The sequence below is a fragment of the Salvelinus alpinus genome, chromosome 3, assembly GCF_045679555.1.
Source record: "Salvelinus alpinus chromosome 3, SLU_Salpinus.1, whole genome shotgun sequence".
Lineage (NCBI taxonomy): Eukaryota > Metazoa > Chordata > Actinopteri > Salmoniformes > Salmonidae > Salvelinus > Salvelinus alpinus.
In genome coordinates, this window is record NC_092088.1 from 92,552,982 (window position 1) to 92,570,751 (window position 17,770).

Consider the following 17,770-nt stretch of genomic DNA (forward strand, 5'->3'; position numbering starts at 1 on the left):
CGGACGCAGGGCGTAAGCAACAACCAACACACTCAGGAGTCCAGACCGGACGCAGGGAGTAAGCAACAACCAACATATTCAGGAGTCCGGACCGGACGCAGGGCGTAAGCAACAACCAACACACGCAGGAGTCCAGACCGGACGCAGGGAGTAAGCAACAACCAACACACTCAGGAGTCCAGACCGGACGCAGGGAGTAAGCAACAACCAACACACTCAGGAGTCCAGACCGGACGCAGGGAGTAAGCAACAACCAACACACTCAGGAGTCCAGACCGGACGCAGGGAGTAAGCAACAACCAACACACTCAGGAGTCCAGACCGGACGCAGGGAGTAAGCAACAACCAACACACTCAGGAGTCCAGACCGGACGCAGGGAGTAAGCAACAACCAACACACGCAGGAGTCCGGACCGGACGCAGGGAGTAAGCAACAACCAACACACTCAGGAGTCCAGACCGGACGCAGGGAGTAAGCAACAACCAACACACGCAGGAGTCCAGACCGGACGCAGGGAGTAAGCAACAACCAACACACGCAGGAGTCCGGACCGGACGCAGGGCGTAAGCAACAACCAACACACTCAGGAGTCCAGACCGGACGCAGGGAGTAAGCAACAACCAACACACGCAGGAGTCCAGACCGGACGCAGGGAGTAAGCAACAACCAACACACGCAGGAGTCCGGACCGGACGCAGGGAGTAAGCAACAACCAACACACGCAGGAGTCCGGACCGGACGCAGGGCGTAAGCAACAACCAACACACTCAGGAGTCCAGACCGGACGCAGGGAGTAAGCAACAACCAACACACTCAGGAGTCCAGACCGGACGCAGGGAGTAAGCAACAACCAACACACTCAGGAGTCCGGACCGGACGCAGGGAGTAAGCAACAACCAACACACTCAGGAGTCCAGACCGGACGCAGGGCGTAAGCAACAACCAACATATTCAGGAGTCCAGACCGGACGCAGGGAGTAAGCAACAACCAACACACTCAGGAGTCCGGACCGGACGCAGGGAGTAAGCAACAACCAACACACTCAGGAGTCCGGACCGGACGCAGGGAGTAAGCAACAACCAACACACTCAGGAGTCCGGACCGGACGCAGGGAGTAAGCAACAACCAACACACTCAGGAGTCCGGACCGGACGCAGGGAGTAAGCAACAACCAACACACTCAGGAGTCCAGACCGGACGCAGGGAGTAAGCAACAACCAACACACGCAGGAGTCCGGACCGGACGCAGGGAGTAAGCAACAACCAACACACTCAGGAGTCCAGACCGGACGCAGGGAGTAAGCAACAACCAACACACGCAGGAGTCCAGACCGGACGCAGGGAGTAAGCAACAACCAACATATTCAGGAGTCCGGACCGGACGCAGGGTGTAAGCAACAACCAACACACGCAGGAGTCCAGACCGGACGCAGGGAGTAAGCAACAACCAACATATTCAGGAGTCCGGACCGGACGCAGGGCGTAAGCAACAACCAACATATTCAGGAGTCCGGACCGGACGCAGGGCGTAAGCAACAACCAACATATTCAGGAGTCCGGACCGGACGCAGGGCGTAAGCAACAACCAACATATTCAGGAGTCCGGACCGGACGCAGGGTGTAAGCAACAACCAATATATTCAGGAGTCCGGACCGGACGCAGGGTGTAAGCAACAACCAACACACGCAGGAGTCCAGACCGGACGCAGGGCTTAAGCAACAGCCGCGAGCACGCCTATTTATTTGGACAATGAAGCTTAAACTTTTTAATTTGTCTCTGTACTCCAGCATTTTGGATTTGAGATCAAATATTTCATATGAGGCGACAGTACAGAACGTCACCTTTTATTTTAGGTTATTTTCATACATATATGTTTTACCGTTTAGAAATGAAAGCACTTTATATATCTATTCGAAGCTGTCATTTGAAGGTTCATAAGTGTTTGGACAAATTGACTTAAAATGTAGTCAAACGTTTACTATTTGGTCCCATAATCCGAGGACACAGTGATTTACATCAAGCTTGTGACTACAAACTTGTTGGATGCATTTACAGTTTTTGGTTGTTTCAGGGTCTGTTGTACCCAATAGAAATGAATGGTAAATAATATATTGTGTCATTTTTGGAGTCACTTTAATTGTAAATAAGAATAAAATATGTTTCTGAACACTTCTATTGATGTGGATGCTACCATGATTTTGAATGAATCGTGAACAATGATGAGTGAGAAAATTAGAGGCATCAATGTCACCCCCCCCCCCCCCAATGCTAAATGCTAACCTTCCCTATTATTGGTAATGGTGAGAGGTTAGAATGTCTTGGGGGTATAATATTTGTTTGAGTATTATAGAAGTGGTTACCCCTCTTTCTTCCACTTTAAAAACCTCTGCATCATGCTCCAGTCTAGATACCATTTGGGAAAACCATGAAAGGAATTCCTGGTAATTGTACAAAGTCTTTGTTTTCCTCCTTTCTCTGTAAAAGCCATCAAGGGCAGAATGTTAACCAGAGCCACGTGGCTGTATACTGTTGGAACTGAGCTGTGGGTTAACACTGCTGCTGTCTTCCTACAGCTAGCGCTGCCTGGGGTAGTACTAGAGTGTTGGCATAGCTAGTCCTCATCGAAGGTAGAGAGTAGGGATGGGCGTTTGCAGTGATTTCACTATTCTAATATTATTTTTTAAATTCTGACATGGGTTTACTTTTGTAAATTTTAAATTTTTAACTTGAACATGGCTTCCCCTTTATTTCTGCAGCGGGGGAGGGGTCGTGTGTGAGCTGGGAGTGGAAGAGCGAGACGAATTAGCCATGCCAACTCGGCTACAGCCAAGACTAGCTAACTTGTAGCAGCCACAGTGTTATCATTTCCATTTTAGTCATTTAGCAGACGCTTTTATGCAGACCGATTTACAGGAGCGATTAGGATTAAGTGCCTTGCACAAGGGCACATCGTCAGATTTTCACGTAGTCGGCTCAGGAATTCAAACCAGTGACTTTTCGGTTACAGTCTCAACGCTCTTTTCTTTTTTTTCTTTTTTTTGTTGTTGTATTTTACTCCCTTTTTCTCCCCAATTTTGATCTTGTTTCATCACTGCAACTCCCCAACGGGCTCGGAGGCGAAGGTCGAGTCATGTGTCCTCCGAAACATAACCCGCCAAACCTTGCTTCTTAAACTTCTTATAGCTGGGATCCCGTTAACGGGATCGATATGACAACAGCCAGTGAAGGTGCAGGCCGCCAAACTCAAAACAACAGAAATCTCATAATTAAAATTCTTCAGACATACAAGTATTTTACGCCATTTTAAAGATATACTTGTTGTTAATCCCACCACAGTGTCCGATTTCAAAAAGGCTTTACGACGAAAGCACAACATATCATTATGTTAGGTCAGCACCTATTCACAGAAAAACACAGCCATTTTTCCAGCCAAAGAGAAGAGGCAGAAATAGAGATAAAATTAATCACTAACCTTTGATGATCTTCATCAGATGACACTCATAGGATTTCATGTTGCACAATAAATGTATGTTTTGTTTGATAAAGTTCATATTTATGTCCAAAGATCTCAGTTTACATTGGCGCGTTATGTTCAGTAATGTTTTGCCTCCAAAAAAGGCTACCCGAAACGTTTGACCCAAGTTAAACAATTTAAAGGCAATGCTACCAAATACTAATTGAGTGTATGTAAACTTCTGACCCATTGGGAATGTGATGAAAGAAATAAAAGCTGAAATCATTCTCTACTATTATTCTGACATTTCACATTCTTAAAATAAAGTGGTGATCCTAACTGACCAAAGACAAGGAATTTTTACTAGGATTAAATATCAGGAATTGTGAAAAACTGAGTTTAAATGTTTTTGGATAAGGTGTATGTAAACTTCAGACTTCAAATATATATATATATATATATATCTCATTCTATTGGTTGCAATTATTCAAATGGTAAACGTACGTTTTGAATCCAGCGTAATTTTGTGTATCAGTTCATAAACCATGTGCAATGGAATCGGTACATTGTAAATCTTTTCCTAACTATTTTGCAATCAATATGGCACAGCTGTAATTTTTTTGTCCCTAAATGAAAATGGTATACTTTTTTATATTTATCACAATTTTCTTTAGCCAATTTGTTTTTTTTAATGCAGGGCCAACAGACAAGTTCCTTACTTGCTCCCCCTTCCGCTCGCCTCTTCCATTGGTGCGGTAATGCTGCAATTAGTTGGTTGTAATTTTGAGTAGAGCAAACATTTCCATATTTTTGCGTGACAACTCCACCAGTCCTATTTATGATATAATTTACAAAGATTATACCTTTTTTTGTTTTCTAAATGTTTAAAGATTTTTTCAAAAAATGGTTGTTTTAATCAATTACTATATTTGAGTTTAACCATAATATTTGTTCTGTCTTTTCTTTTGCATTTTCTGGTGGAACTGAAATTGCAACCAACTGTCTATGGCTTGTTTTAAAAATAGCGGTATTTTTGAGATTTTCATTTTGAAATAACCGAAAGTGAGAGGTTGTAATCTGAATAAAGGGGAAAAGGCCATTCTTGAACATGGGGTGAGACATTCTTACTAATCTGCTGGAGAACCAGTTCGGATTTAAGTATAACTTTTGTATGACTGAAGCCTCTAGTGAGAGGTCTAATGCTTTCATATTTAATCATTTCTGCCCTCCAAATTCATATTCATTATAAAAATAGGCCCGTTTTAATTTTGTTTGGCTTGCTGTTCCAAATAAAATGGAATTTTTCTGCAAATAGGTAAACTGGGATATGACTAAAGAGTTAATCAGAGTGATTTTTTTTCATGAATAGACAGGTATTTTCCTTTCTACGGCAGCAAGAGCTTATCTATTTTTGCTAACTTTCTATTAACATTTATTGTAGTGAGCCTCTTTGACTGTAGGCCTAGTGAAGCTTTGATTGATTGACTAACAAAAAAAAGCTACGTATGTGAAGGCGCCTGTCTTTTTTTATGGGGTGCATGTCATAAAAACGACTTTTAAAAGTAGTTTTATTAAATTAAGAATTTGAAATGTCATGGTATATCGTTGTAACATGGATATTTTCATTTTTAAAATAGGCCTGTCATTTTTTCTTGTAAAAATGAATACTCACACAAGTAATCAAATGCTAATGTCTGTTCAGATATTCAAATATTTCAATAACCGTGCCCGTCCCCAGTTGAGAGTAAACAACCTAAGTACAGGAGTGTTCTCGCTGAAGGTTGAGAGTAAACAACCTAAGTACAGGAGTGTTCTGGCTGAAGGTTGAGAGTAAACAACCTAAGTACAGGAGTGTTCTCGCTGAAGGTTGAGAGTAAACAACCTAAGTACAGGAGTGTTCTGGCTGAAGGTTGAGAGTAAACAACCTAAGTACAGGAGTGTTCTGGCTGAACGTTGAGAGTAAACAACCTAAGTACAGGAGTGTTCTCACTGAACGTTGAGAGTAAACAACCTAAGTACAGGAGTGTTCTGGCTGAACGTTGAGAGTAAACAACCTAAGTACAGGAGTGTTCTCACTGAACGTTGAGAGTAAACAACCTAAGTACAGGAGTGTTCTCACTGAACGTTGAGAGTAAACAACCTAAGTACAGGAGTGTTCTCGCTGAAGGTTGAGTGTTGGCAAATTAGCTCATTGCCCTTAATGGAGGCTAAAGTGCAGAGAGTTGATAGCCATCAATGAGACTGGCTTAACTATAATATATTCCGCTAAGCAGAAAGTCCCGGGATTTGAACCCACTATCCTGCCGTTACAAGTGCCAGGCTCTACCAACTGAGCTGCAGAGGACCCCTGTTACTCATTTAACCAGCCAGCCAATTAGTCAGTCAACAAACCATTTAGGCAGCGAGTCAGCTAATCAGCCAGTCCTCCAGCCAGCAGCACTAAGGGAAAGTAAGATGACTGATACTGACTTAGCTTAGCACTCTCTCTTAGTGGTGCTGGCGGACTGGGTGCCTGAAACTGGCTAACTGGCTGGCCTGTTGGATATCCCAGGAGGCAGCTGGTGTTTGCCCAGGAAGCAGGCTGTCTCCTGGGGCCACTGATGTGGTTCTCCCTCCCCATCGAGGTCCTCCACCACACCACCACGCCTGGTCTATGTCTGCCTCCTCCCCACCACCCCTTCATCTGGAAACACGCTGCCTCCCTCTCTCTCTCATATATGAAAGGACTTTTCTCTCTCATTAAATTACTTTTCTCCCCTGAGCTGATAACCTAAAACTTAATTGAGATTCAGACACTTACTAAAAGAGGGTGTTTGGACTAGAGGTTGACCGATTATGATTTTTCAACGCCAATACCGATTATTGGAGGACCAAAAAAAGCCGATACCGATTAATCATCCGATTTGAAAATAAGAATGTGTCCTTAACTGACTTGCCTAGTTAAATAAAGGTGTAAAAAAACAAAAAACAAAAACAAAAAAAATACCGATTACCGATTGTTACGAAAACCTGAAATCGTCCCTAATTAATCGGCCATTCCGATTTAATCGGTCGACCTCTAGTTTGGACTCCTCTCATCAGATTTTGGGTGAGATCTTTGAGTTGAGTAGCTCCCGATCCCCGAGACTTAGGCTACCCCACACCAGGGTTTCGCCAGTTTTTATTTTGATGTGGGCACTAGTGTTATTTTTTGGGGGAACTTTCCATCAGGAAGGTGACGCTAAAGACTTGGGGTGAGCAGAATCAACAACCTCTGCCTCATCAAGACAGTTGCTTTGTGAGAAGGTGTTAACACAGTTAGCCATCTGTTGGAAATTCTCCATTAGTGGTCTTGTGGTTAGAGTGTGGTGGGGAGTAACATTATTTTAACTTGATGTGAGTGAGGCCTTTGCCCAGTGCGAATGATGCCTTGGCAGCTGAGAGGTATGAAATAGGTTGTGTGTGTGAATCTGTTTCCAGGAAACTGGCCCGATATGTTCCATTTGTGAATCACCTCAACTCCCATTTTAAGTGACGTCATCATCGCAGTTCTCACAAGCTTCTCTATCAACAGCCAGTCCAGTGTGCATTCTGAACACTCAAAAGTGTGGTTGAAGAATAGCACACCTTTCCCTTTCATTGAACTGTTGAAGGACGGGACTCAACCTGGTGCCAAACAGGACACAGGCAAATTGTTGGTGTTGTTTTTAGGGGGGAAACTGCCTGGCTCCACAAAGGCACCGTTGTCTGAGGAAGTGAGGTCACTGTGAAAGCCCTGGGTCGTATTCATTAGGGGAAACGGTAGCAAAACCTTTTGCAACTTGAAACTTTAAGCACCCCTTGTTTTTCTGCCGAGCGCATTTGGTGACATTTGGTGACCACTAGGGGGAGTTTGGTGACCACTAGGGGGAGTTTGGTGACCGCTAGGGGGAGTTTGGTGACCACTTGGGGGAGTATAAACCTATCCTAAGGGGACACACAGCAGCAACCGTTTCAACCCCAGACCACATAGCAAACACACACGTGTGGGTGTAGTTATCCTTTAATGCAGGTGGCACCAGCCAGAGACCGTTGGTTGGTTAGCGGTGTTTCTGTAGCCCTCATGAGATTGCAGAGTTTTCTAAGCAAATGGCCTGCAAATAATCATGGTATCATTCTGCCAGGTAGGCATAGGCTGCTTTGTAGTTAGCTTTAAATCGAGAGAGTTTTTGGGAAAGCCTTTCCATCTACCGGCAGATGGTTATCATTAGCATCATCGCTAACGGCTACACTAAGTGTAGACTAGACATAAGAGCACCACAACACAGACAGGCATTCCTGAGTCCTTTCGGAAAGATGCAGGAAAAGACTTACCACTGATGCATTTTCTTAATGTCTTGTGAGTCACATGGGCAATTAAGGAATGTTCTAGTAAGTTCAATACATTTTTGGAGTATTGTTTAATGTCTGGATTCCATGCTTGGCACAACGCAGATTTTTTTTTTAAATGGCCCTAAATGTGTGTGTGTGTGTCTTAAAGAGTGTGTGGTGGTGTAACTGTCAGTGACTTCCTGTTCAGTGTAAGGTGAGACCTGAGAGATCAGGTGACTTCCTGATGTTGTGAGCTGTGTGGTCCATGTGTGACTGACCTCACGTTCTCTCTCTCTCTCTATCTCTATCTAGGGTTGTGGCGGCGACAACCAACAGGCACATGCAGGATGAGGAAGCGGAGCTGAGGCTCAGCTGACCCCGCCCCTTTAGTGTAACCTCCCTCCTACCCTCACCCCTCCTCACCCATCCAGCCAGCCGGGCCCATGTTCTCTCCAGAGCAGGAAAATATCTCCCCCTCCTCCACCTCCTCCTCCAAAGTGCCAGTGAAATATGGAGAGCTCATGGTGCTGGGGTAAGGAGCCAATCACATAACACTTCACCACTTAGTAACTAACTCAGATACATATGGCTGTTCCTCTATGTAGATGATACTAACTCAGATACTTATGGCTGTTCCTCTATGTTGATGATACTAACTCAGATACTTATGGCTGTTCCTCTATGTTGATGATACTAACTCAGATCCTTATGGCTGTTCCTCTGTTGATGATACTAACTCAGATACTTATGGCTGTTCCTCTATGTTGATGATACTAACTCAGATCCTTATGGCTGTTCCTCTATGTTGATGATACTAACTCAGATCCTTATGGCTGTTCCTCTATGTTGATGATACTAACTCAGATCCTTATGGCTGTTCCTCTGTGTTGATGATACTAACTCAGATCCTTATGGCTGGTCCTCTATGTTGATGATACTAACTCAGATCCTTATGGCTGTTCCTCTATGTTGATGATACTAACTCAGATCCTTATGGCTGTTCCTCTATGTTGATGATACTAACTCAGATCCTTATGGCTGGTCCTCTATGTTGATGATACTAACTCAGATCCTTATGGCTGTTCCTCTATGTTGATGATACTAACTCAGATCCTTATGGCTGTTCCTCTATGTTGATGATACTAACTCAGATCCTTATGGCTGTTCCTCTATGTTGATGATACTAACGCAGATCCTTATGGCTGTTCCTCTATGTTGATGATACTAACTCAGATCCTTATGGCTGTTCCTCTATGTTGATGATACTAACTCAGATCCTTATGGCTGTTCCTCTATGTTGATGATACTAACTCAGATCCTTATGGCTGTTCCTCTATGTTGATGATACTAACTCAGATCCTTATGGCTGTTCCTCTATGTTGATGATACTAACTCAGATCCTTATGGCTGTTCCTCTATGTTGATGATACTAACTCAGATCCTTATGGCTGTTCCTCTATGTTGATGATACTAACTCAGATCCTTATGGCTGTTCCTCTATGTTGATGATACTAACTCAGATCCTTATGGCTGTTCCTCTATGTTGATGATACTAACTCAGATCCTTATGGCTGTTCCTCTATGTTGATGATACTAACTCAGATCCTTATGGCTGTTCCTCTATGTTGATGATACTAACTCAGATCCTTATGGCTGTTCCTCTATGTTGATGATACTAACTCAGATCCTTATGGCTGTTCCTCTATGTTGATGATACTAACTCAGATCCTTATGGCTGTTCCTCTATGTTGATGATACTAACTCAGATCCTTATGGCTGGTCCTCTATGTTGATGATACTAACTCAGATCCTTATGGCTGTTCCTCTATGTTGATGATACTAACTCAGATCCTTATGGCTGTTCCTCTATGTTGATGATACTAACTCAGATCCTTATGGCTGTTCCTCTATGTTGATGATACTAACTCAGATCCTTATGGCTGTTCCTCTATGTTGATGATACTAACTCAGATCCTTATGGCTGTTCCTCTATGTTGATGATACTAACTCAGATCCTTATGGCTGTTCCTCTATGTTGATGATACTAACTCAGATCCTTATGGCTGTTCCTCTATGTTGATGATACTAACTCAGATCCTTATGGCTGTTCCTCTATGTTGATGATACTAACTCAGATCCTTATGGCTGTTCCTCTATGTTGATGATACTAACTCAGATCCTTATGGCTGTTCCTCTATGTTGATGATACTAACTCAGATCCTTATGGCTGTTCCTCTATGTTGATGATACTAACTCAGATCCTTATGGCTGTTCCTCTATGTTGATGATACTAACTCAGATCCTTATGGCTGTTCCTCTATGTTGATGATACTAACTCAGATCCTTATGGCTGTTCCTCTATGTTGATGATACTAACTCAGATCCTTATGGCTGTTCCTCTATGTTGATGATACTAACTCAGATCCTTATGGCTGTTCCTCTATGTTGATGATGACGTTGCTCCCTATTCTCTTAGAGGTGGTTATTGTGGGGGGTTGTGTTTAAAAGCACATGCAGGCACGCAGGCGTACACACACGTGTTTGTGTGTGTTTCTGTACCTGCATATGTTTGTGTGTGCTGACTCAGTTTGTTGTGTAGTGTTGGTCCTGGTCTCCAGGCTGTCAGGTAGATGATTATAACAGTAGTGTTGGTCCTGGTCTCCAGGCTGTCAGGTAGATGATTATAACAGTAGTGTTGGTCTAACAGATTATAACAGTAGTGTTGGTCTCCAGACTGTCAGGTAGATGATTATAACAGTAGTGTTGGTCTCCAGGCTGTCAGGTAGATGATTATAACAGTAGTGTTGGTCTCCAGGCTGTCAGGTAGATGATTATAACAGTAGTGTTGGTCCTGGTCTCCAGGCTGTCAGGTAGATGATTATAACAGTAGTGTTGGTCTCCAGGCTGTCAGGTAGATGATTATAACAGTAGTGTTGGTCTCCAGGCTGTCAGGTAGATGATTATAACAGTAGTGTTGGTCCTGGTCTCCAATGGAAAACCGTGATGAGCTATCAGCAGAGCTGGAACACACACACACACACACATAGAGACACACACACACACAGAGACACACAGCATAAACCTAACCCTACCTTTAAACCTAGCCTTTGTACTCATTGGGACCTGGGAAATACTTTTGGGGATTTCCAGTACCCACAAGGACAGTAATACGAGTACACACACACACACACACACACACACACACACACACACACACACACACACACACACACACACACACACACACACACACACACACACACACACACAATGACAGGCATGTCTGTGAACTCACAACAACTTCCCCTGCCTGCTCTATGAACACTTTATGCTTCCCAAATGGCATCCTGTCCCCTTGTTTATCTCTGTCTCTGTCTGTCTGTCTGTCTCTTTAGGTACAATGGCTCTCTACCCAACGGTGACCGAGGCAGGAGGAAAAGCCGTTTCAGTCTGTCTAAGAGACCCAAGGCTAATGGGGTCAAACCCAGCACAGTACACGCTGCCTGCACCGCACAGGCAGCTAAGGTAAGACACACCTACACCTACACACACACACACACAAACACCACAACACTCCTGCCTTGGTTTACAGTGGAGTATGTGAACCTTTACGAACACACTGGCTGTTTACGGGAGAGTTAAGTGTGAACTGTCCAATGAATGGCAGCAGAGAGATGTCCTACAAAGTGTGTGTCCTTGGAAACACACGTCTGTTTCCATCCTCTTTATGAAGTCTTTAAACAGGCCTGTTAAACCACGAGGCTGGTGTTGTTGGAGATGGTTTGGAATAGTGATTGAGGTGTGTGTGGGAGGGGAACCGTCTAGAATGCTACTTAGAAATATAACAAAAAGAGCTGAGGACAGAACCTTCTCTGTTCAACATTTCTATACTGAATGTTCCTCCCCCCGTTTTCCCCTCTGTCCCTGCCTCCCCTCTCCAGGCTATCAGCAACAAGGACCAACACAGCATCTCCTACACGTTATCCAGAGGTCAGGCGGTGGTGGTGGAGTATAGTCATGATAACAACACAGACATGTTCCAGGTAACTACCAACTCATCGTTCTGGGCCCAGTTGCATAACAACACAGACATGTTCCAGGTAACTACCAACTCATCGTTCTGGGCCCAGTTGCATAACAACACAGACATGTTCCAGGTAACTACCAACTCATCGTTCTGGGCCCAGTTGCATAACAACACAGACATGTTCCAGGTAACTACCAACTCATCGTTCTGGGCCCAGTTGCATAACAACACAGACATGTTCCAGGTAACTACCAGCTCATCGTTCTGGGCCCAGTTGCATAACAACACAGACATGTTCCAGGTAACTACCAACTCATCGTTCTGGGCCCAGTTGCATAACAACACAGACATGTTCCAGGTAACTACCAGCTCATCGTTCTGGGCCCAGTTGCATAACAACACAGACATGTTCCAGGTAACTACCAGCTCATCGTTTTGGGCCCAGTTGCATAACAACACAGACATGTTCCAGGTAACTACCAGCTCATCGTTCTGGGCCCAGTTGCATAACAACACAGACATGTTCCAGGTAACTACCAACTCATCGTTCTGGGCCCAGTTGCATAACAACACAGACATGTTCCAGGTAACTACCAGCTCATCGTTCTGGGCCCAGTTGCATAACAACACAGACATGTTCCAGGTAACTACCAGCTCATCGTTCTGGGCCCAGTTGCATAACAACACAGACATGTTCCAGGTAACTACCAGCTCATCGTTCTGGGCCCAGTTGCATAACAACACAGACATGTTCCAGGTAACTACCAGCTCATCGTTCTGGGCCCAGTTGCATAACAACACAGACATGTTCCAGGTAACTACCAGCTCATCGTTCTGGGCCCAGTTGCATAACAACACAGACATGTTCCAGGTAACTACCAGCTCATCGTTCTGGGCCCAGTTGCATAACAACACAGACATGTTCCAGGTAACTACCAACTCATCGTTCTGGGCCCAGTTGCATAACAACACAGACATGTTCCAGGTAACTACCAACTCATCGTTCTGGGCCCAGTTGCATAACAACACAGACATGTTCCAGGTAACTACCAGCTCATCGTTCTGGGCCCAGTTGCATAACAACACAGACATGTTCCAGGTAACTACCAGCTCATCGTTCTGGGCCCAGTTGCATAACAACACAGACATGTTCCAGGTAACTACCAGCTCATCGTTCTGGGCCCAGTTGCATAACAACACAGACATGTTCCAGGTAACTACCAACTCATCGTTCTGGGCCCAGTTGCATAACAACACAGACATGTTCCAGGTAACTACCAGCTCATCGTTCTGGGCCCAGTTGCATAACAACACAGACATGTTCCAGGTAACTACCAGCTCATCGTTCTGGGCCCAGTTGCATAACAACACAGACATGTTCCAGGTAACTACCAGCTCATCGTTCTGGGCCCAGTTGCATAACAACACAGACATGTTCCAGGTAACTACCAGCTCATCGTTCTGGGCCCAGTTGCATAACAACACAGACATGTTCCAGGTAACTACCAGCTCATCGTTCTGGGCCCAGTTGCATAACAACACAGACATGTTCCAGGTAACTACCAGCTCATCGTTCTGGGCCCAGTTGCATAACAACACAGACATGTTCCAGGTAACTACCAACTCATCGTTCTGGGCCCAGTTGCATAACAACACAGACATGTTCCAGGTAACTACCAGCTCATCGTTCTGGGCCCAGTTGCATAACAACACAGACATGTTCCAGGTAACTACCAGCTCATCGTTCTGGGCCCAGTTGCATAACAACACAGACATGTTCCAGGTAACTACCAGCTCATCGTTCTGGGCCCAGTTGCATAACAACACAGACATGTTCCAGGTAACTACCAGCTCATCGTTCTGGGCCCAGTTGCATAACAACACAGACATGTTCCAGGTAACTACCAGCTCATCGTTCTGGGCCCAGTTGCATAACAACACAGACATGTTCCAGGTAACTACCAACTCATCGTTCTGGGCCCAGTTGCATAACAACACAGACATGTTCCAGGTAACTACCAGCTCATCGTTCTGGGCCCAGTTGCATAACAACACAGACATGTTCCAGGTAACTACCAGCTCATCGTTCTGGGCCCAGTTGCATAACAACACAGACATGTTCCAGGTAACTACCAACTCATCGTTCTGGGCCCAGTTGCATAACAACACAGACATGTTCCAGGTAACTACCAACTCATCGTTCTGGGCCCAGTTGCATAACAACACAGACATGTTCCAGGTAACTACCAACTCATCGTTCTGGGCCCAGTTGCATAACAACACAGACATGTTCCAGGTAACTACCAACTCATCGTTCTGGGCCCAGTTGCATAACAACACAGACATGTTCCAGGTAACTACCAGCTCATCGTTCTGGGCCCAGTTGCATAACAACACAGACATGTTCCAGGTAACTACCAGCTCATCGTTCTGGGCCCAGTTGCATAACAACACAGACATGTTCCAGGTAACTACCAGCTCATCGTTCTGGGCCCAGTTGCATAACAACACAGACATGTTCCAGGTAACTACCAGCTCATCGTTCTGGGCCCAGTTGCATAACAACACAGACATGTTCCAGGTAACTACCAGCTCATCGTTCTGGGCCCAGTTGCATAACAACACAGACATGTTCCAGGTAACTACCAGCTCATCGTTCTGGGCCCAGTTGCATAACAACACAGACATGTTCCAGGTAACTACCAGCTCATCGTTCTGGGCCCAGTTGCATAACAACACAGACATGTTCCAGGTAACTACCAACTCATCGTTCTGGGCCCAGTTGCATAACAACACAGACATGTTCCAGGTAACTACCAGCTCATCGTTCTGGGCCCAGTTGCATAACAACACAGACATGTTCCAGGTAACTACCAACTCATCGTTCTGGGCCCAGTTGCATAACAACACAGACATGTTCCAGGTAACTACCAACTCATCGTTCTGGGCCCAGTTGCATAACAACACAGACATGTTCCAGGTAACTACCAGCTCATCGTTCTGGGCCCAGTTGCATAACAACACAGACATGTTCCAGGTAACTACCAGCTCATCGTTCTGGGCCCAGTTGCATAACAACACAGACATGTTCCAGGTAACTACCAACTCATCGTTCTGGGCCCAGTTGCATTAAACATCTTAACCACATTTTCTCTTAAAGTTTCCTTCACTTTTAAGTCAGTTGCAAAAAAACAAAAACATTTTAAGGCAAATTTCCCCCTTAAATGAAGTGAAAAAGTTACGGGTGTCTGTGAGGTCCCTTTTTAATGCTTCATTCAGTATGACGTCAATGTAAACAGTGTTTTGTGGAGGTGAATGTTGCTTTCGTCTGCCCACCAGCAGATTTGCAACTTGGTAGTGTTTCTTTTGTCCATACAAAATACTCATATCAGTAATATTAGCCTACCTTTAAAAAAGAATATATACACTGCTCAAAAAAATAAAGGGAACACTTAAACAACACAATGTAACTCCAAGTCAATCACACTTCTGTGAAATCAAACTGTCCAATTAGGAAGCAACACTGATTGACAATAAGTTTCACATGCTGTTGTGCAAATGGACAGTCTGGAGACGCTGTGGAGAACGTTCTGCTGCCTGCAACATCCTCCAGCATGACCGGTTTGGCGGTGGGTCAGTCATGGTGTGGGGTGGCATTTCTTTGGGGGGCCGCACAGCCCTCCATGTGCTCGCCAGAGGTAGCCTGACTGCCATTAGGTACCGAGATGAGATCCTCAGACCCCTTGTGAGACCATATGCTGGTGCGGTTGGCCCTGGGTTCCTCCTAATGCAAGACAATGCTAGACCTCATGTGGCTGGAGTGTGTCAGCAATTCCTGCAAGAGGAAGGCATTGATGCTATGGACTGGCCCGCCCGTTCCCCAGACCTGAATCCAATTGAGCACATCTGGGACATCATGTCTCGCTCCATCCACCAACGCCACGTTGCACCACAGACTGTCCAGGAGTTGGCGGATGCTTTAGTCCATGTCTGGGAGGAGATCCCTCAGGAGACCATCCGCCACCTCATCTGGAGCATGCCCAGGCGTTGTAGGGAGGTCATACAGGCACGCGGAGGCGACACACACTACTGAGCCTCATTTTGACTTGTTTTAAGGACATTACATCAAAGTTGGATCAGCCTGTAGTGTGGTTTTCCACTTTAATTTTGAGTGTGACTCCAAATCCAGACCTCCATGGGTTGATAAATTTGATTTCCATTGATAATTTGTGTGATTTTGTTGTCAGCACATTTTACTATGTAAAGAAAAAAGTATTTAATAAGAATATTTCATTCATTCAGATCTAGGATGTGTTATTTTAGTGTTCCCTTTATTTTTTTGAGCAGTGTATATATTATAGTCGTATCAAGTGTAGGGTGTTATTTAGTCTGGATCATCAGGGTAAAGCACATCCTGAACATTCTGTCTTCTGGGCTACTTCCTGTTTAAAACAATAAGCCAGACACCAGGCCCAGGAACATAACATGTTGGAGAGGTGAGGGGGGGAACCTGTTAGGCCCTATCTGAGATTTACACTGCTTTGGTGCTCTGTACTCTTTCTACATTGTTCTGTTGCTTTATGTTAATAACTACCATATATTTAGAACATTTTGGCAATTAGGTAAAAAGGGCATTTGGCATGTCGCCGTGCTGTGTGCTCGCCCTGCTGTGTGCTCGCCCTGCTGTGTGCTCGCCCTGCTGTGTGCTCGCCCTGCTGTGTGCTCGCCCTGCTGTGTGCTCGCCGTGCTGTGTGCTCGCCGTGCTGTGTGCTCGCCCTGCTGTGTGCTCGCCCTGCTGTGTGCTCGCCCTGCTGTGTGCTCGCCGTGCTGTGTGCTCGCCGTGCTGTGTGCTCACTGTGCTGTCAGACTCTGGCGCTGCAGTCAAGTTTTAAATATGCTAAACCAGAGTTTGTGACATCACGATGTCGCCACCATCAACGATAGCTGTCACACATCGATAGACGATACATCTTAAAGTCACCCAACCCTAATGTAGTGCACTTCTTTTGACCAGGACCCATAGGGCTCTGTAGTGCACTCTATTCCCTAATGTAGTGCACTTCTTTTGACCAGGGCCCATAGGGCTCTGTAGTGCACCCTATTCCCTAAGTAGTGCACTTCTTTTGACCAGGGCCCATAGGGCTCTGTAGTGCACCCTATTCCCTAAGTAGTGCACTTCTTTTGACCAGGACCCATAGGGCTCTGTAGTGCACTCTATTCCCTAATGTAGTGCACTTCTTTTGACCAGGACCCATAGGGCTCTGTAGTGCACTCTATTCCCTAATGTAGTGCACTTCTTTTGACCAGGGCCCATAGGGCTCTGTAGTGCACTCTATTCCCTAATGTAGTGCACTTCTTTTGACCAGGGCCCATAGGGCTCTGTAGTGCACTCTATTCCCTAATGTAGTGCACTTCTTTTGACCAGGACCCATAGGGCTCTGTAGTGCACTCTATTCCCTAATGTAGTGCACTTCTTTTGACCAGGGCCCATAGGGCTCTGTAGTGCACCCTATTCCCTAAGTAGTGCACTTCTTTTGACCAGGGCCCATAGGGCTCTGTAGTGCACCCCGTTCCTTATATCCCCCTGGTCCTCCAAGCCAGTTCCACTGTGTTTTGTCATTGTTCCCCTCTAATGAGGGACTGGTTTAGACCTGGGACACCAGGTGGGTGATTCCCCTCTAATCGGGGACTGATTTAGACCTGGGACACCAGGTGGGTGATTCCTCTCTAATCAGGGACTGGATTAGACCTGGGACACCAGGTGGGTGATTCCCCTCTAATCAGGGACTGGTTTAGACCTGGGACACCAGGTGGGTGATTCCCCTCTAATCAGGGACTGATTTAGACCTGGGACACCAGGTAGGTGATTCCCCTCTAATCAGGGACTGGTTTAGACCTGGGACACCAGGTGGGTGATTCCCCTCGAATGAGGGACTGATTTAGACCTGGGACACCAG

The 17,770-nt window shown here is 45.3% G+C and overlaps 1 protein-coding gene across 2 annotated transcripts in view; it reads left to right on the forward strand.

The window, feature by feature from the left end:
* Positions 1-17,770, forward strand: part of peli1b (pellino E3 ubiquitin protein ligase 1b) — a 46,937-nt gene that overhangs the window by 14,825 nt on the left and 14,342 nt on the right. For both annotated transcript variants that reach the window (XM_071394504.1, XM_071394503.1), the window contains 3 exons: positions 8,099-8,318; positions 11,182-11,311; positions 11,728-11,829. In XM_071394504.1, the coding sequence (XP_071250605.1) occupies positions 8,230-8,318; positions 11,182-11,311; positions 11,728-11,829 (321 nt within the window). In that variant the 5' untranslated portion in view covers positions 8,099-8,229. The remainder of the gene's footprint in view (positions 1-8,098; positions 8,319-11,181; positions 11,312-11,727; positions 11,830-17,770) is intronic.